The following is a 20,565-nucleotide window of genomic DNA, read 5'->3' as shown; positions in this document are numbered from 1 at the left end:
CTGTGGGGTTACTATGATTTGGAATCCACTCTCGACAACAGTGGGTTTTGTTTTGTTTGTTTTCCTGGAGGTGGGAGGCTTTCAGAAAGACCAAAGAAGCTTCCTCAAATTCAGAAATTGCCAGAGATCAGCATAAGCTACACAGAGCAGCACTAAGAGCTATTTTCCTGCTGGGTCTCTACCAGGGAATCAGAGCAGAAGAAGGTAAATGTTGTTGAGTAACGGGTTGGTTGGCTTGGTTGGCTGGGTAGGTGGATGGTTTGGTTTGGATTTTTCCTGCACTCAGCTTATAAAATAGGTGGCAAATAACAAGAAAGTTAGCTAAGATGATAAACCTTCAATGGGATTTAAGGAATTACTCCCTTCTACCCTGGTGGTATAGTGGTTAAGTGCTATGGCTGCTAACGAAAAGGTCGGCAGTTCAAATCCAACAGGCACTCCTCGGAAACTCTATGGGGCAGTTCTACTCTGTCCTATAGGGTTGCTATGAGTCAGAATCGACTCGACAGCAATGGGTTTGGTTTGCTTCCCGGGTCTTGACATTTTGTAGTTGTGGAAATTGGCATCTGAAGAATGACTTTCCACGGTCGCTCAATAAGTTAATTGCAAAACTGGGACAAGAACCTGGTTCTTCTGCCTCCTAGCCCAAGACTTTTCCCACTTCAGAATACTGCCACCTTGGTGGTCATGGGCTTTATCATAAACGCTACCTACTAGCCATGAGCCAAGCCATCTTTCCTCACCACAAACATAACCTCAGTTTCTGCACAGTGGTCTACTATTTCCACACAATGAAAACTCAAGAGAACACCAAAACCACGCAGTGCAAGTCTTACTAAGACAGGAACCTGGAAGCAAAACACATAACCAGTTGCTGTCGATTCAATTCTGACTCATGGTGACTCCACGTGTTTCAGAATAGAATTGTGCTCCATAGGGTTTTCACTGCCTGTGATCTTCCAGAAGTAGATTACCAGGCCTTTCTTCTGAGATGCCTCCGTGTGGATTCAAACAGCCAACCTTTCAGTTAGCAGCCAAGTGCCTAACCATTTGTGCCACTCAGAGACTCCATGCACAGCATAGACCCAACCCATTGCTGTCGAGCCAATTCCTACTCATAGCAACCTGACTGGACAGAGTAGAACTGTCCCATAGGGTCTCTAAGGCCGTAATCTTTATGGAGGCAGACTGCTGCATCTTTCTCCCCAGAACAGTTGGTGAGTCTGAACTGCCAACCTTTGGGTTAGCAGCTGAGCGCTTAACTATTGTGCCACCAGGGCTCCTTGCATAGCACATAAATAAACAAACTAAACCCACTGCTGTTGAGTCGATTCTGACTCATAGCGACCCCAAAGGACAGAGTAGAACTGCCCTACAGGGTTTTCAAGGAGTGGCTGGTGGTTTCAAACTGCCAACTTTTGGTTAGCAGCCAAACACTTAACCACTATGCCACCAGGGCTCATCTGTGCCACCAGGGCTCTGCACAGCACATAAAACCAAAAAACCAAACCTGTTGCCATCCAGTCAATTCCAACTCATAGCAACCCAGTAGGACAGAGTAGAACTGCCCCATAGGGTTTCCAAGGAGTGGCTGGTGGATTCAAACTGCTGGCCTTTTGGTTAACAGGCAAGCTCTTAACCACTATGCCACCAGGGCTCCTACATAGAACATAGTAGGTGCTTAGTAAGCATTTTATGAATGACTGAATAAGTGAATAAAGTATGGAATGTTGTCAGGGCAGTGTATATGTAATGAGGAACCACAATGTATTTATTATGTGCCTCCTTTTAGGTCTAATGTTCTCAAAATAGCCAAAGGTTAGCTGACAATGCTAAACTTATTAATGATAGTAAACATAGGCTCCAAATTAGGACCACTCTAGTGTTCAAATGAGTACCTGAGTGGCACAAACGGTTAAGCACATGACTACTAACCAAAAGGTTGGTGGTTCTAACCCACCCAGGGGAGCCTCAGAACAAAGTCCTGGCAATCTGCTTCCAAAAAATGAGCCAATGAAAACCCTGTGGCTCACAAAATTCTGATCCGTGGGAGATACAGACAGGGTTAGCTGATGGAGTGACAGAAAGTGAAGGGTAACAAGAAGAGAAGTGTCTTGGATAAATCACCCTTATCGGTCTGAGAAGACTTTGCTTCAAAACCAGCCCAGCTAAACTCCCGGTATCTTGTGAAAGATGATGAATGAACATTCACGTTTTTTAACACCTTTTACTTTTCAACACTTATCTTGTCTAGACTCACAATGAGTCTGGTTATCTCAGTTTTACAGCTGAAAAAATGGACTCCAAACTAAATAAAATAGCCATGGTCACACCACCAGTCAGGGCTAGAATGGGGACTAAAACGAGCATTTTCCAATGCAGCAGGGTAGTTCTACAGGCTATTGACTCCTAGATAAGGAGAGCCATGCATGTCTCAGCCCTGTGATCCCCACAGCACCCGGCAAAGCACCCGGCATATTCTAAGTCCTCAGCAGACGCCCCTCAAGCTACTTTTCCCCAGGGAGAGGCCACATTCATAAAGGTCGAGAGGCACAGGCTGCTCTGAACTCCAGCCCTATCTCTGCATGTAGTCCTGTGACTTTGGGCATGCTTCCAAGCCTCCTAGACTTCAAGTTCATCTCTTGTTAAAAAAAGAAAAAATGGGTGTAATCATTTTGTTTTTGTAGGGCTTAAGTGAAATCGTACTTACAAAACACATAACACAGGAGCTGGCCCACACACGGGGCATTCAGAAAGTGGAAACTATCATTAAAATGTATATAATCCCTCCTCACTCCCCAGCCAACATTTCAGTTCCTACTAAACATGTTATAAGATCCTGTAGCTTAAAATATAGCAACTGCGGAAAGGTCTCCTCTGCTCAGCTTTTCTCAGCCCCACCCTGCCCAGCCTGGAGAAGCTGGCTGAGGAACGCGGCCTGAGTCATCCCAGCTGCCGGCAGGGCAAAGTGAAGTCCCACAGGGCTGTGTCACTGTCCAGACCCCCAACACTCCCACACCCAGCTTTCCTGTCTGCAGAGAGATAAGTCACAGAGGGGCAGCCATGTGTGTTTCTGATCTCTGCATAGTCCACGGTGGACCAGCCGTCTTATCTCAGTCTCTATCCAGCCTCGGTTTGTATATTAAAGGCAGAGAGACATCAGGCTCATACAATACCAGTTTGGAGAGAAAGGCAGAGGAGAAATGTTGGTGATTAGGATATTTCATGGGCAGTTATTAAATAATTATAGCTATTTGAATCTGATATAAGAAACTGAAATATATTTCAGATGTACCTGTTTGCTCATTTTCACTGGCTCATAAATAAATTGAAAGAGACTTCCTGGAAAGTGGCTTGCTGAGTCACCCTATGAAGGCAGCTGTGGTCCATTCTTAGGATATGCGTATGGACGCATTTTTCAGATTCACGTTATTTGTCCCTGTCCTCACCACCGCCCACTGGCTGCCCCCTTTCTCTCTGACATTCCCCCACCCACTTGGGAGCCTGGTATGGCTGCACCCTCCCAACCCTCCCACTGCTGCCCCTTGGAAGCTGGACAATGTCCCCTGTGGCTCCCAATCTTTTTTTTTTTTTAATGGTAAATCCAAAGTTCTTGGCATTCACTTGATTTTTTTTTTTTTTGTACTTTAGATGAAGGTTTACAGAGCAAATTTGTTTATCGTTAAACAATACACAGATTGTTTTGTAACGTTGGTTGGCAACACCACAACATGTCAACCAACACTCTCCTCTTTTCGACTTTGGGTTCCCCATTACCAGCTTTCCTGTCCCCTCCTGCCTTCTCGTCCTTGCCCCTGGGCTGGTATGCCCAGTTAGTCTCATTTTGTTTTATGGCCCTGTCTAATCTTTGGCTGACGGGTGAACCTCAGAAGTGACTTCAGTACTGAGTTAAAAGAGTGTCCGGAGGCTGCTCTGAATTCCTCCTGAATACAAAATAATGTAGGAAGTTGGGGAGGGACCCCTGGGGAACCTGCTGCCTGTTTCAGGGCAGCAGAAATGTCTGTCGTTGTTGTCCTCATCCTAGTTGATTCCAACTCGCTGGGACCCCGTATGTGATGACTAGAACTGCTCCATAGAGTTTTCAAAACTGTGGCCTTGGGAAGCAGATTGCCAGGCTTCTGAGGTGCCTGAGGGTAGGTTTGAACCACCAATCTTGTGGTTAACAGTCGAGCACTTAATCATTTGTGCCACCCAAGGACTCCACAGAAACCTAAGGAAATTTCTTGAAATATATGTATGCCTTTGTTAGTATTTTAAATCCTAATACTCATGGCTCTAAACAAGCCCTCCCACTATGGCACTGACAGTTTAATGGCTAGGCTGACCTGCTTATTTAATAGGCAGACAGGGTCTGAATCTGAACATTAGTGTCAGGATTCGGGTTAGGGATCATCCACTGCCATGGTTCCCAGCCCAGCTGCATGCTATACCCACCTGGGGAGTTACTGGCACTCCCAGGCCCATTGAATCTGAATCTCTTGGGTTGGGACCAGGCATTTTAGGTATCTGCAGATCATTCTAATGTGCAGCTAATTTAGCCCGATGGCTCTTAAATATTACTGAGTCACAGGCTCCTTTGAGAATCTGACAACTACGATGGACAATCCCTTCATACTCAGTTTTAGGGGAGACACTGACACCCTGCGATCCCTCGTCAAGTCAGACTTTTCTTGAGCCAAATGATGAGTGAGGCTGGGTGAGGCTAAGGAGCCTTAGTCCAGCCGATAAGGACCATGAGCTAACAAAAAGCCAGGTCAGTGTTCTTTCTCCTCTCTTAAAGGTGAGCAGTAGCCAGAAGCATGTTCTCTTACAGAACATAGCCAGGTACTAGAAATAATGAGATGGGCAACTGTGCATATCTCATTCATTAGGCAGAGCTCAGGCAAATCACGGAATAGTACTGAAATTCATCAGTGTACTGGAATTGTCTTTAGTGAAGTTTACTGATTATCCTAAACCGGTTGCCCTCAGGTGGACTCTGACTCACGGCGACTTTGTGGATGTCAGAGCAGAACTGTGCTCCACGGGATTTTCAATGGCTGGTTTTCTGGAACAGATCACCACACCTTTCTTCCAAGGAGCCTCTGGGTGGATTCAAACTTTCAAATCTTTTGGTTAGCAGCTGAGCATGTTAACCATTTCCACCATCCAGGGACTATGATTATCCTAGATATCTCTTAATTGTCCCGTGAATTTAAACAGCAAGCTAGGGTACAGATGCCTGAGGAGAGCTACCAGGAATCTGTATCCCAGACTTCTTGCCTGGCTTGGTGAACAGATTTCTTTGATGGGAACTTTGAAGCTGTCCTCTGCTCTGCCTTTTTAAAAAAATTCTACTTAGGTATTTTGTTCCCTTTTAGTTTCTCTCATGGCACCCTGTTTATTTCCTTTGGGTGCTTATAACTGCGTTTAATGTCCATCTCCCCAACTTGATTGTACCATTCCTGTGGTCAGTGATAATCTCTGTCTTGTTCCCTGCCAACACCTATGCCAGTACCTGGCATGAAGTAGACTCTTAATAAAGGTTTTGAATGAATGAACTCACATGCGAATGATCTTCCATCTTTATCTTGATGGACTTCTCTGGTGCATTTGGCCCTGCTAATCATTGCTTCTCCTCCATTGATTTGAGTGATGCTAAACAGTCTCTTACTCAGACCTCCCTTTCTCTGTTGTTGTTAGTTGCTATCTAGTCAATTCTGACTCATGGAGACCCCATGTGTGCAGAGTAGAACTGCTCCACAGGGTTTTCAAGTTTGTGACCCTTTGGAAACAGATCTTCAGGCCAGTTTTCTAAGATGCCTCTGGGTAGGTTTGAATTGCCAACTTTTGGCTTTTTCTGTACACATCCCTAAAGATCTGGTGTTCCCCAGGTTCACTTCTCATCTCATTTTCTGTTCAACTTTTCTAGTTTTAACATCCACTGATATTCATATGACTCCCAAACTTTAGACCAGGTTCTTCCTAGAGCTTCACAGTTGTACATCCCCATTGTATGCAAGATGTTTCCACCTGAGTCTCCCACTGGTAAATAAAAGCCAACTAACTTTACCCCTTATTTATGTCTCAGATCCATCCCCTCTTCTACCCCAAACCGCTATAAAATTGAGGCTATCTCCTCTGTGGCTCTCTGGATTTTAGACTCGTCCACTGAAATCCATCCTCTATACAGGTATCTAAAACCTCAACCTTTTGAGTTACCCCTTACTTATACTAGCACAACCATTCTACAGGATAAAGTCTAAGCCTCTTACTATGACCAACCATGCCCTGTTCTCTCAAGCCCCTAATTCTGCCTCTCCTGCCTCAAACTTTAAGGTTCAGTAACATCAAAGTGTCTCATATGTCATGCTGATTCTCCTCATCACATATTTGCTCATACTGTTCCTCTGAGAGAAATAGACCAGTTAACTTCTCATTCTTTAAGACCCATTGTGGTGGACAGCCTTCTACAGAGCTTACAATAATTCCCAACTTATGGTATTCGTGTCTTATGTAATCCCTGCCAAGTGAGTTGTTTTTAACAAATAGGATACAACAAAAATGATGGGGTATCACTTCCATGATTCCATGATTAGGCTATAAAAGATTGTGACATCCGTCTTGCTTGCATTCAGTCTCTCTCTTGTTCTTCTTAAGTGCTTGCTCTGACGAAGCAAGCTGATCAGGCCCTCATGGCAAGCAACTAGACAGCCTCCAGTCACCTGCCAGTAGGAACTGAGGCCCTCTGTGCAACAACCCTGAAGAAACTGAGTCCTGCCAACAGCCACATGAGTGAGCTTGGAAGTGGACCATTCCCCACTTGAGCCTTCATATGAGACAGCAGCCTCAGCCATCGCCTTGATTGGAGCTTTATGAAAGACCTTGAAGCAGAGGCCCCAGCTAACCCATGCCCGGATTCCTGACCCACAGAAACTACGAGATAATAAACATGTGCTATTTAAAGTTGCTAAGTTTTAGTGTAATTTGTTACACAGCAGTAGATAACTAATACACTTTCTTCAGGCAACATCTATTCCGTGAAGACTTCAACACCTCCTGCCAAACACACACACCCACACTTTGTGAGCCTCCTCATAGCTCCCACAACTGTGTGCTCCCCTCTTAGCACCTTAGTTAAAGGATTCACTGCAATCATCCATGTCTGTATTGATGAATCCACTAAACCTGGAGGCATTTGAGGACTGTGGCATGTCTTCTTAGTTATATTGTTATTTTTGTATCTGTAGTGTCAAATGTTGGCACATATGATCAAAAACTATTTTATAATTCAGGACCAGTGAATGGTGGTGGTTGAACAACGTGATGATCATAATTCATGTCACCGAGCTGTACATGGGGACAGCGTAGACATAGCAAATGTTTTGTTAACTATATATTTACTACAATAAAAAAACTTTTAAGATTATTTTATGGATGAATGCACGAATGACTGTCATTTTGCTAAGTCATTTGCTAAGAAAAAAAATTGCTAAGAGAGGGTCAAAAATAAGTTAGATCTGCGCTATACCTGTAGGAGCTTATAATCAAGTCAGAGAGGCAGATGTAAAATCAATTGACATAAATGTGAATACGTGCTGGATCATGATAAGAAAAAAGTACTGTGGGAACATGAAAGACTACCCTTTCTGATTTGGGCAATCTGAGAAGACTTCTCAGAGGGGATGGTTTTTGACATGAGGCTTGGAGGGATAGAGAGCTTTAAGCAGTGAAGATGAGACCGGAAAGAATCCAAAGTGGATGAGATGCAGGAACAAACCCTAGTAGATGAAGATTTAGCAGGAAGAGAGATTCAGCCCTGGAGCTCAGAAAAGAAACCCAAAGGAGATGAAAGTTAGAAATCAGTTAGCTCAAGGGGAGCACCTGAGGTCATTTCTCTGAGAGGAAATGGGGAAATGACCTTTAAAGAGCAAGAGAAAAGAGGAACTTGTTTAGGACAAAGAGTGAAGAGAATTCAAGGCACATGTGTCCTGTGCTAATACACTTTACACAACTTGGAAGGAGGAGGAGGTGATGCCTAGCTTCAGAGGTTGAGCATGACGCAGTCTAAACAGAGGCCCTGCAATGTGGCAATTCGGCAGCTTTAAGAAATTAGGCTGCTTTAAGAAAACTGTATCAACTGAAAAACTTGAAGATGGAAGACAGATTACAAGACTATAAAAATATGGTATGTTTGAGGAAGTCGACCAAGGAAAAAGAACCTTTGGAGAAACAGTCCCAGTGATAAGTGGGTAGACCTGTCCATTGTGACTTCTGAGTCTCTGGTGATTTTGACAGTAAGACTACTTATCTGAGAGTAAAAGCAACGTCTCTCTTTATTTGAAATAAAGAAATACCTGACCCTACCTGTTTTTTCTCTTCTCTTCAGTGAACACTTTCTCGGTTTGTAACTATTCATTCTGGACCATTTGCAGATGTTTCCTCTGGTTGTTCTTACCTGTCTCCTCAGCTAAACTGGAAATTCATAAAGTTAGGAGGGTGCTGTTTCCATCTCTTCACTCAGTACACACTTCATAATTCCAACAAAAATCGTGGTAACGTTAGATATTTGTAAGCTCTTGGCAATTTCCTGAAGTATTTTTTTCAACAACCACTCATTGAGGGCTTACAAACTGCCAGGCCCTGGCCAAATGCTTAGCATCTATGATCTCTTTTAATCCCCTTAGAAGCCTTGTGGTATAGGCACAGGGCTGGTGAGTGTGATTACTTCTTCTCGCAAATAAGCCAAAAGGAAAAACAAAAAAGCAGGCCTAGCTTATTTAGATGGAGGACCTCAGAGTTAAATCTGCCAGAAGTACACGTGGTCTCATATTCCAACCACACTTAGGGATTTGCCCAGGACTGAGGAGAGTTTCCAGCACATGAGACTTTCCATTTTACAACAAGGGCAATCCCAGGCAAACCACGACCAAAGAATTTTCCAATAAAACATTGCAATAAAAAGGCCGATATGGGTGGTCTATCTGCAATATTTATTATGAAGAAAATTCCAATGTAACTATAAAATGATTTGGATTGAAAAATGATAGCCGAGTATATTTCTAAACATGTAAAGATCTATACTTGCTCATGTAGCCAGCTTATTCTAAAAACAGTGTGGCTTGCTTTATTAAAAAACCAAACCTGTTGTCGTGGAGTGAATTGGACTCACAGCAACTATAGGACAGAGTAGAACTGCTCCATAGGCTTTGCTCGCTTTATTACCCATGCTTTATTATCACCTTTCTTCCTTGTTCACGTTAATTTAAAGGCGTGGAAAAAAAGTCCAGATTTATCATCCAGGCCCGGTACTTTCCCAGGGCCCCAGGAAAGGTCCGTGGCTTCCATAGCAACAAGAAGAGTCATCTGTCAAGTATTAGCCTGACTTCCTTATATTCTTTTGTAACTACATCTTGAAAGTTAAACTGAGGTTTTAGTCCCAATTGGCTAATATCAGAAATCTCTTCGTATTAATGTGACACCAGTAAAAAATTCCAAAGACTGGAAAGGAGCCCTTTTCTCACCTTACTTGTGGGTGTTAGAGTGTGTTGTATGTGCCATTACTTTTTTAGATGAGAAAGTTGGTCCTCCCCCGCACCCCGCACCCCGGTCGTTTTCTGATTAACTGATAAATGTGTATGTGTCATGAATACAAAGCATCTGGGAAAATCCTATTAAAAAGTAACCTCCAAGAAAGGCGAGGATTTCATTTAAAAAAAAAAAACAAAAACCACTCGTGGATCCCTGCCCCTCCCCCAACACTTGTCCAAAACAAATCAGAAAGAAGGCAGCCTTGTTAATTTAGTTGTTCTGTACTGTTCAGAAAGAAAGAGAGAGAGAGAAAGAAAAGAAAGAGAGAGCTGAAGAAAAGAGAAAGTCGGAGAGGAAGGGAGGAAGGAAGGGAAGTAGAAACGGCAATCATTTCTTGGTCCTACCCTCTGCCTGGGCTTGGTGAACTACGGTGGAGGCAGCGGTTGAGCACAGAAGTTGCTGTTTTGACCGCTTCTCTTAATCCTTTTCTGTCCCACTTACAATAGCTCCTGCAGGTCTATCTCCGTAGGTGTTAGTTTTAGCTCCAGATGATAAAAAGCTAACAGATGGGTAGAGTATCTTTCATCCACCACGGATTTCCTTCTGGGGATGTGGTGAGGGACCGCCTTCCCTAACTGGCTGGCTCTGGCTTCTTGGATAACACGGGACACTTCCCCGAGGTCTGGAATTTGCTGCTTGCGATCAGAACAAACAGCTGCCGTGCTATCCAGAGGAACGCCACCGGGGCTGCGCTTCTCAGTGTTTTTTCACATATCAGCTGGCTTAATAATCAACCTTCCGCCCGCAGAAAGCCCAGGGATATAAACCTGGGCTGTATTTAGTGAGGCGCTGGGCTGGAAAACAAACTAACTTCGCTCTAGGAAAGGGACCCCTGCCCTCCAGCCCCCCATGCTGACAGGCATTTGTAGTCCCGCGGGCAAAAAGCAGACAGTTTTGAGGTCAGAAAGGCACAAGTTCAAATCCTGTGTGTTCAGCTCATTTGTCAATTGACGTGGGGAAAATTGCTAGTTTTCTGAGGTTGCTTCCTCCACTATAAAATAATAAGATAATCATACCTTCCAGAGAGGAGAGTGGTAAGCACTAGATGCAAAAGATTATGTTTCTAAAGTGCCTGGCACATCCTGGGTGATCAGTATTAAGTACTCATCTTGTGAGAGTTTTGTTCTTATGAATACAAACCCAAAATAGCACTAGCTAAGCCCCGGGAGTGAATACAACTCAGGTTCTCTAAAGTGAAGAAATTTTTAAAAGAGCAGCGGGATTAGGTCCTCCACATTAACAAACTTTCACAATCTCCGGGTAGAAGAGAGTCCTTCAGAATTTCCCACTCAAAAGCAGGCTGGCCCAAAGCTAGTTAAGTCAAAAATAAGAAGGAAAACTCCTTTCTCTTTCCTGAGGCACCATGTAAATCAGGACGCGGGTTTTTATACGAATACATGGAAGAGGCTTCAGGTGAGTACGGGCTGAGAATAGATGGCTTACCATCACCGACTTTACAGATTAAAAACAGTGGCCTCATCAAGGTAAACGCCGCCATTTCCCCTCCCAACCCCACCCCTATCCTACTGCCTCCTTCAAAGGGTTTCATTTTAGTCCAGTCTTAACTGGTTAAGATCTCCCACGGCTTTGTAAGAAAGCTAACATCTAACCCCCCGTCTTGAAGGGACAGTTAGCTCACATTTGCTAAGCGCTGATGAGGCAAATTTTCACGATGATTTAAACAGGCATATGTTACATCTATGTTACATCATTTTATGAGAAAGCCAAGATGAAGTCATTTACCCGTAGTCCCACAAAGTGCAAGTGACAAAACAATTGGCTAATTCCAAAACCAGATGCTGCAGGCAATCGTGGGGAGAGGAGCGCTGTGGTTTCGAAAATAGCTGAGTGTAAGTACGGTTGGAAATAAGTAAGTTTCATACGCTGATAAGAGATGGTTAGCGAGAGCACGACAGTTAAGAAGTCTCTTTCGGAAACGCAAGAAATATCCAGGAGGTATTTGCACATTCCATATGGGCCCCAAACCTAACCCCAGGCACGTGCAGTTTCTAATCACAGAGAATACAGGGTACACTGACAGAGGCGTAGCGGGAGAGGTTAGAGGGAGGCATTTGTCCCCGGGCGCGAATCCAAGGAGCGCCAGACGAGGCCGGCCAGCGAATTACCCCCACCCCAGGTGACCAAGCTGGCCCGTGAGTCACAGCACCCCCCCCTCCACCGCCCCTGTCGAGGAGCCCGACGGGGGAGAGGGCGCGCAAACTTAGAGATTGCCCTTGTGCGCACGTTACCCTCGCCACGCCTCTCTACACCGAGTGTGTCAATTGCGGGGCGGGCGGGGAATGGGACCCAGAGGGTTTGGTCAATAATTTACTAAGTCAAGAAATCCTAAACCTCCATCTATAACTCTTATCAACAACTTTCTCATTTTTCTTGTGTTTGGGAGATTAAAGTAGTTGAATGAAGACCATGGCAGAAGAAATTATAGGTAGGTGTGAATGTTTTCACTCTGGATTTGCTTAACTGATTTCTGAGTCCTTAAAAGGGAGCCCCTTAGTGCCTGGCTAGTATTGACAAAGGTTTTGCTATTTAACCATGACCTATTACATTAGAATATTCAAGAGATTACCCGGTAGGGTGTGTCTGTCAGGTGACCCATCTATTTTCAGCTAGGTATAAGAGGTAGCCCTGACAGAGTGACTCCAGCCATTTGGGAAACCAGAATGCATGGGGAATTGTCTTTCTCAAGAAAATGCTTACAAGGCAAAGAAGTTCCCACCCAGTCTCCTTCAAGACTTAGAATCAGTATTTGGGAGAAGAATAGGAAAACAGATTTTTTAAATTTTATTTGTTTTGCTTTTAAAATCCCACTTCCCTGCTGCTTTTTTTGCAAACTCTTTAGGTCCCTCTAACACACCTGAAATGAGGTCGGGAATGGGGGGGGGCGGGGGAGTGTGGAGGCTGCTAGTACTGGGAACCTGATGGAAGAACTTAAGACCCTTCTGACATTTCCTTTTTTTTTTTCTTTAATTCAAACCACCAGGGGGTCCTTAAAGATGATCTGAATCTCCTACTGTCAGGAGAATAACTCTGGCTCAGAGAGGCTGCCTTGCTCAAGGTCACACAGCTCATTAATGACCTTGAAAGGCCAGCTTCAGAACTCCATCACATCCCCAGTCCACCAGTCTATATTTAAGGTGCCAGTTATCTCCTTGGTGCACTAGCCCCTTTGACCAGGGTTTGAGGAGTTTGGAGTGACTTTTACCATTTCTGTTGCAGCACTGAGGCCCGAATTGCCTTAGGCCAGAGGAAAGTTGTGCAGGGAATCAGCAGGAAAAGAGGAGCAAGGGGCAGAAGGAACTTGCTCAAAATACTTCTAACCCATTGGTGAAAGGGGAAGGAAGCCGTGATGGGGACAAAGGTGGAATTACTCAGAGCACTGGGACCTCCCAATTATCCCCTGTTGTAGGCAACAGATCTGGTCCCCATCCTTCACTTATTTATTCAAGTACTCATTCATTCCGCAAATCAATATCTGGTTCTTGCCAGGTACAGTGCTAGCACTGGAGCTTCAGAAATCCCCAAATCCAGAACAATTGTTCTGCCATCTCTAGCAGTTGTCTCAAAAGCTCCAAAAGACAAGGAAAGCTGCAGTGCCCCAGACCCAGGTACCTGAAGACAAAACTGGAGGAGTCTTGGAAATGCTCGAACTGGTCTCCCTGCTCCTCTCTCTGAACCCTATTCGAACTCATTCTTTTACCAGAAGCTCCATCTCCAACCGAGCCAAGGTGGGTTGACACGTCCCCCACACTTTAACCTCTTACAGTCCATTTGTAATTTCCTCTTTGAGGATCCCTGTCCTGTAGCAGCCCCAACCCTTTTATCTCTACCTATGCAAAATTTTCTCTATCTCCAAGTCCCAACTTAAATACTACCCCACTCCTAAATGAAATTGACTGAATGGCAATGGTTTTGGTTTGGGGTCCTAAACTCACACCACTTTGATCTATACTTCATTCTAGAATGACTAGTCCTGGCAGTAAGGAAATTGTGTCCTGTTCAGCTCTGTGTCCTCCTCAAGAGGAATTTTATAATATTTGCACTTAAGAAAGGAGTCCAAGTTCAAGGAAAATTCATCTGCTACAAGCAGTGGTTCCCAGTCCTGGTTCCAGAGCCCTAGTTAGATACATATTTTCAAATATATAGACTATTGAGGTTGAGGCTTTCTTTTAAATATAAACTCAAGTATGTTAATTCCTAGTAGCCTTTTGTCAGTCCACAGATACAATTATGTGGGTATCTTGGAAAATTTTTTACATTAAAATATATTACTTTTAAGCAAAGGTAACATCAAGGTTTGGTTTTGGCTACCTAAAGAGGTTTATGAGCAGGGAGCTACTCTCCAAAGACCTTGAAGTCCAGCCTACAGATTGGCCGACCTTTTATGAAGCCAACCTCCCCCTCCTCTTCTTCCTGCAATACAAAGCTCCCCTCCCTCAGGGAGCTGGCACCTTTGTCATGTACCTCTTCTCCCTGGCTTCCCATCTGTCTGGTCCTCCAGCTCTCATCTCCTGCTGTGACCTTCCTCCTGTAACCCTTCCTCCCCCTCGCCCCTCTTAAAGGAGGCAATTTCCATTCCACCATGTCAGCAGACTTATTTTTGAAGGCAGGGGTGGGGTGAAGGTGTGGTTCCTAGGGTGAAGCTACAAACTAGGGGTATCTTTTAGTTCTCACACTCAAACAGGGAGGCCACGAGTCAACCTACTTCTGCACATGACCTGCTGGGATGAAGCAATACTTGCTGCTCTAGATCGGGGCAGAGCAAGGGAGAAGTGTGAGGTCACCTAAAAGGAAGTGAAGGGAGCTACTCTTGCCTCAGACCAACCCTGGAGCAATCAAGTACCTCTAATTAGATCCTGGATTTCTATAGCCTACTTGAAATTAACGTAAGGCATTTGGCAGCACTCAAGATGGATGTCTGCCATTCTTTTTTTTTACTATTTCCTCTCCCAATTCAAGTGTAAATCCCTTGGCAGCAGAGACCAAGCCAAATGCCCTCATGTTCACCAGCTCCTGGCATTGACCTGATACGGTCAAAAGGTGCCTGCTGATGTAAATCAGTTCAAATATTGGGGCCAGAGAGTGAACACTTACACTTACGTGATGAAGAAATAAACAGAGGAAATATAATTTTTTAAGTTTATTGCTACTGTATCAAATTATACATACATATATAAATAGTTACAGACCATAAATACCAATATGACAATCTGCCTGTAGCCAGGAAAAAAAAATGACACCTTTTACAAGCATTAAATGAAACTGATAGCCTTATATAATACTGGAAAAAATGCTGAGGTAACTTTTCATCTAATGTGACTATAAACCCCTTGATTCTGACTCACAGCAAGCCTATAGGACACAGTAGAACTGCCCCATGGGGTTTCTCCAAGGAGCGGCTGGTGGACTCAAACTGTGAGACTTTTTGGTTAGCAGCCAAGCTCTTAACCTCTGTGCCACCAGGGCTCCAATATGACTATATCCTATATTAAGACATTTCAAGTAGTTATGAAAGCTTTGTCTGAACTAAAAAAAATACATGGTTAATTAATGTACATTCAGATTAAATTAAAAAGATTTTAGTTATAAATAGGCACAATAAATAAGATTATTCCTGATGAAATGTAATCAAATGTTATAACTTCTTAGTTGTGTATTTGGGAACTTTGTTTATAGTCTGAAACTTTAATTAAAAAAAAAAAAAAACTCATGAAATCTTTCTAGGGTTCTGCATTAACACTCTAATGCAAATATACAGAGACATCCCTGTGTGAGCGCACACACAAATGTACACATATATTCGTGTATGTATATGTAGAATTTTCATTCTGGATGAGAAACATCTGTTCCTCTTTTAAAAAAGTACATCCCAATTATGAAAACATGATTAATTTCTTTTTTAAAAAAAATCACTTTTTATAGGCTGCACACTGGTTAGTATAAGAGGATTTTACAGTTTAGAAACTTTAGAAAGACATTTTTTCTTTCCTTGACTTTAGAAGATTTGTCTCACTAGGTTTTAACTACACCAATGAAAATCAAATTCCTTTTCTTTTTGTCTTTATTATTCTTAGTTACACAAAATCCCCACTCTCTTTATCATTAAATATTCAATCTACAAGAGTTTTACTAACACCAAGTAATGACTCTTATAAGCCTGTGGAATTTTTTCAAAAACATACTTTCCAGTTCATGCTCACAGGGATACATTCAATGAGAGGTCAATTGAACAGAAGAAATACAACATGAGTCAAAAGAAATTATCAAATGATTTTACATTTTGTAGTGGCCTACGAAATCAACATTCGCTATAACAGTCAGTGTTCTCAAAATGCAATTCTGACTACTAACAATAAAAAAAAAAAAATATAGCATGTATAAACCCAATATTATACAGTGTTCCCGAGTTGTCATCTAAAAGTACAGGCAAGAATTGAACATATTCCGTTTCTTCCGCCATGTCCACAGTCTTTCATCAACTCCTCTAACGTGGAAAGCACCTTCACAGGAAATACTAGAACAATTCTCTAAGCAAAAAAGAAATGTATAAGTAATTACTTCCTTATTTCAAGGATCTTCTATTCTTGCTTTCAAACAAACAAAATCCCAAAGAATGGCTTCTGGGAAACCTCCGTCTTCATTTCCAAACGTATTCAAAAAGCAAGCAAGGGCTGCTTTATGTTCCCCAGGATCACAGCTGGTGAAATTTGCACCTACGAGGGGATCTTCCATTTTAAAGGAATCTCCTCTTTCAAAGGATCTGAATCAGTCAGGTGCCTGAGCAGAAGAGCTTGCATATCACATTCAGAAGTTTCTGCCGGAAATTAATTTTGTCTCCAATTCTCCTGAGTTGAATAGCACACTCGACAACATCGCGCTCTGAAAAGGAAAGCAAAATACTGACATTAGCACTGGCAACAATCCAAACTGTACTCAACTAGAGTTAATACGCCCATCCAAGTGAGTTATTTATCTTAGCTTTATGTAAGCCTGACCTCTGAATGTAAGACATAGAAAGACCCAACACATACACACCCAGTAGCACACTGTGATTCATAAACAACAACAAAAAATAGTAGAGGTAAAAATAAAGACGGTTATTTTGAATTTTGTTTTTAGAAAGCATCCTGAATGAGGCAAATGTTACTTTGAAATACGGAAATTTAATATGTCAAACACCACAGAGTAACTTTAGTCTATCTTTAGCAATCCCAGGTGAGGTCATCCTTTTCTCTCTCACTTAAGGTTGGTCGGGGAACAGAAGCCAAATTCTAAACCCTTCTGTGTTGTTTTTCAAATAGAATTCATTTTTTAAATGTCAATAATTCATCGCTTAGGTTTTACCCTCAATAATAGGCCAATCTAAATTTATCCTTTTCCTCATTAAAAAAAAATCCCTTTGAATTTTTATCATAAAACTCATTAATTTTATTTCAAAATTTCTAAGTGCAAATTCTCTTAAATAATTTAAAAGTTTACATTTTACTCTAGCAAAAATTTCTTCCTACAAGCCCAATCTGTACCAATCCATTGCCTTTATGGAGACGACTGAAGCAGAAAACAAGTAATGTTAAATTTCTATTAAGTTCCCTGCTTTTTAGAATTGAGATACTGTAGTTAACTGAATATTAATTTAAGAAAAAGAATACTTAGACCTAATTTCCAAGTAAATTCATAAGTAAATGAAATTAATTCTAAATCTATACTAAGGATAATTTTAATTTTCTCTGATATTTCAAAGAGCAACTCAGGGTCTTTTAGTCCACTTGAAAATAATGATTATGAACATTAAAAATCTCTGACTACAAATCGTGGGAAAAAAAAAAAAAACCCGTTGCTGTCCAGTCAGTTACCACTCATAGCGACCCAGGACAGAGTAGAACTGCCCCATAGGATTTTCAAGGAGTGCCTGGCAGATTACAACTGCCGACCTTTTGGTTAGAAGCTCCAGCTCTTAAGTAGTGGCTGGGCTCAAAATAAATGAAAACTGTAAATATACAGTAAAACAGGTTTTTAAACCTCCATTTTAATCAATTTCTCTCCAAGAGCTGGCAAAATCTTTCCTTACCCCTGTTCAAACCAAACCCGTTGCCGGCAAGTCCATTCCGACCCCTACACTGTGTAGGAAGAAGCTCATAGCCACCCTATAGGGCAGAATAGAGCTGCCCCATAGGGTTTCCAAGGAGCGGCTGGTGGATTTGAACTGATGACGTTTTGGTTAGCAGCTGCGCTCTTAACCACTGCCCCATCAGGGCTCCTGACCCTTTTAGAAAGTAATTTTTGGAGAACTAATAGCTCTCAAGAGTCCTGGTGCTGCAGTGGCTAAGAACTTGGCTGCTAACCAAACGCTGTCAGTTCGAATTCACCAGCCGCTCCTTGGAAACTCCACGGCGGCAGCTCTACCCTGTCCTGTAGGGTCGCTATGAGTCAGAATCGACTCCACAGCAATGGGCTCGGGTTTTTGTTTTTTAATAGATCTCTTAAGATGCCATTCTTTATAGACTATAGGGTCGGGTTTACTCCAAACATTTTGAAAAGAATTTACAAAGAAAAGTTTACTTTTCAGTGAGTGGGATATTAGCATCAGAACCGACTTGATGGCAACTGACAAGATATCATTCAGCATAATATTCTGGGAGCCCTGAATTCTAAGAGCAAAAATGATTCCTTTCACAAAAAAAAAAATAGCTCCTAGTTATTTCTTTAACTTTTTTTTTATAGTTGCACACCTGTAAATGTACTAATATCTAATCAAGTTTAAGAGGGACTTCCTGCTGTTCCTTGTTACCGCGAACTAAGTAGATGGAGCCTGGGAGGGCTACGCACAGGTTCCCGGCAAATCTTTAAGGAACACGGTCAGAACTTTGAACTTCACAAGAAGTCGTCAAAGCTTTTTTCACCCCACGCCAAGATCCAGAAAGGGCGGCCTGGTTGCACACAGCCATCTCCACGTTCACAAAGCACCCCCACTTCCTCTGCCGCCCCAACGGCTTTATAAAACGAAACTAAGAGGTGTCTATTAGTCTTCTGATGCAACAGCAGTAGGACCTACACGGATTTCAAGCCCAGAGGCCTAGGGCCCTTCCTCGCTACTGCCCCTTACTGATGGCTGCCTTCTTTGATAAGATTTATGAAAGGATGGGGGGGGCGGTGACTTAAAAAGTCACCTGATGGAGATCTGTGTGCGGGGGATGGAGCGAGGAACGGATGGATGGGTGGAAAAGGCTTGGGGACCAACCTCCACTCATCTATCTAGCGCCACCCCCACCCCCGCTGCAATTAATATGGACCATTTAAGAGGTACACTCTTAAGCTTCGAAGAAAGAAAACTTTCTAGGTTCCTAAATGTCGAGGTTCTTGCGGGGTCCCTATAAACCCTCAATTAGCCCTGTGTGGAGAAGCCGAGGCAGTAACAAGCTTTAAGTACCGCGTAGTGGGTTTTTGGTAACAGAGCAGAGACCGTCAGAGGACCACGACTCGGGAGGGAAAGGCCTGTCGCGGGCAGCGCTGGGGTGCAGGCTCCGAAGGGGGGCCCGCTCCCACCCCACCTGCCATGACAGTGACTTTCTGCTCACTGCAGCCGCCTGCACTTGCACTTTTTTGTCCCACGGCCCCAGCGCAGGGCAATCGGCTTGTGTGTCTGTAGGGAGGGGGAAGACAGGGGAGCTTTCTGTCCCGTCTGAAACGTAGCTACATCCCAATACCAAGCAAAGCTTCCTCCCAGGCCGCCTCCACGGTCCTGGGAAAGCCCCGCAAGGGCTTCCTGGTGGCATCGCAGGCGGGCAGACCTGGCCGGACCTGGAACCGCATGCAGTCTGGGCCTGAGCCCCATCCCCGCCGGCCCGAGCCCCGACCCTGCCCGCCCGCCCGAGACCGCCACCCCGGCCCGCCTGGTCCCCCCGGCCTGCCTGGTCCCCCCGGCCCGGCTGTTGAGTACCTGCCGGGGTCCCGGCAGGGCCGGGCTGCGCGCTCTTGCGTGCCTTCTTCCCCGGCATCTCGGTCAGCAGCCGTTCGCAGCTCTGCGGCGAACCCGCGAGCACAGTCCCCAAGCGAGTTCCCAGGGCTCTGACTGCAGGATGCGGGCAGAGCGCGGGGAGTACACTGCACCAGGCGGGAGACAGGCGGAGGTGTGACCGAACTCTGTACGCGCTCGGACACTCTGAGGTCCCCCCGCCCCCCCGCGCGCTGCACTTAAAGGGACTTCCCGGTGACGTAGGGAAACTTAACGCCCGCACCGCCCCCTCTCCGCCAGCCAGGACGTCGCTGTGGGAGGAGCGCGTCCCGGCCAGGACCGCGGGAAACTCAGCTGCGCGGCTGGCGCAGAGCGCGGACCTGCAGCGGCGCCGACTCCGGGCCCCGCTCCGCACCCGCGGTGGCGCCGCACCCCGGACACCGACCCCCGGCCGCGCTCCCGTCCCGCAGCGGGGCGCTGGGCGGGCCAGGCGGCGGCCGTCTAGGGCGCCTGCAGCGCCTTCCGAGTGCGGAAGACTGTGGCGAGACCTTTCCCCAGCCCCTAAATCACTTCCTGAAATGACTGGGAGAGGAGACGCGGTAAAACCAAAAAAAATCATTGCCATCGAGTCGATTCCGACTCACAGCGACCCTATAGGACAGAGTAGAACTGCCCCATACGGTTTCCAGGGAGCGCCTGGTGGATTCAAACTGCCGACCTTTTGGTTAGCAGACATGGCTCTTCACCACTGCGCCACCAAGGTTTCCGGAGACGCCGTAGGGACAGAGAATTTGCAACAACCGGTCGTAGAGCAGGCTGCGGTTGTAGCGTGGTTTTAAGAATTGCAAGAGAAGAAAGGTTTTCCTGGCAGGAAAGGTAGGGTGGGGGAAAGTACTTGCCTTGTCCTTATCATAAATAAGCAATTAGAGATATCTGTAAACAATCCCCGGAAAGAGTTCAGGAAAGAAAGGTTTTCACACTAAGAGAGCCGGGCTAGCTCCAGC

General features: G+C 44.4%; 1 protein-coding gene across 1 annotated transcript; it reads right to left on the bottom strand.

Moving 5' to 3' along the window:
- Nucleotides 1–14,736: 14,736 nt before the first annotated feature.
- Nucleotides 14,737–19,763, bottom strand: PMAIP1 (phorbol-12-myristate-13-acetate-induced protein 1). The gene is made up of 2 exons (XM_049901890.1): nt 19,547–19,763; nt 14,737–16,488 (listed from the first exon to the last, which is right to left on the bottom strand). Exons 1-2 carry the CDS (start codon nt 19,602–19,604, stop codon nt 16,379–16,381), a joined length of 168 nt encoding a protein of 55 aa, XP_049757847.1. The 5' UTR covers nt 19,605–19,763; the 3' UTR covers nt 14,737–16,378.
- Nucleotides 19,764–20,565: the final 802 nt, after the last annotated feature.

This window comes from Elephas maximus, chromosome 11 (genome assembly GCF_024166365.1).
Source record: "Elephas maximus indicus isolate mEleMax1 chromosome 11, mEleMax1 primary haplotype, whole genome shotgun sequence".
NCBI lineage: Eukaryota > Metazoa > Chordata > Mammalia > Proboscidea > Elephantidae > Elephas > Elephas maximus.
The sequence above is the reverse complement of the archived record's forward strand: the minus strand, read 5'-3'. Positions and strand labels throughout refer to the sequence as shown.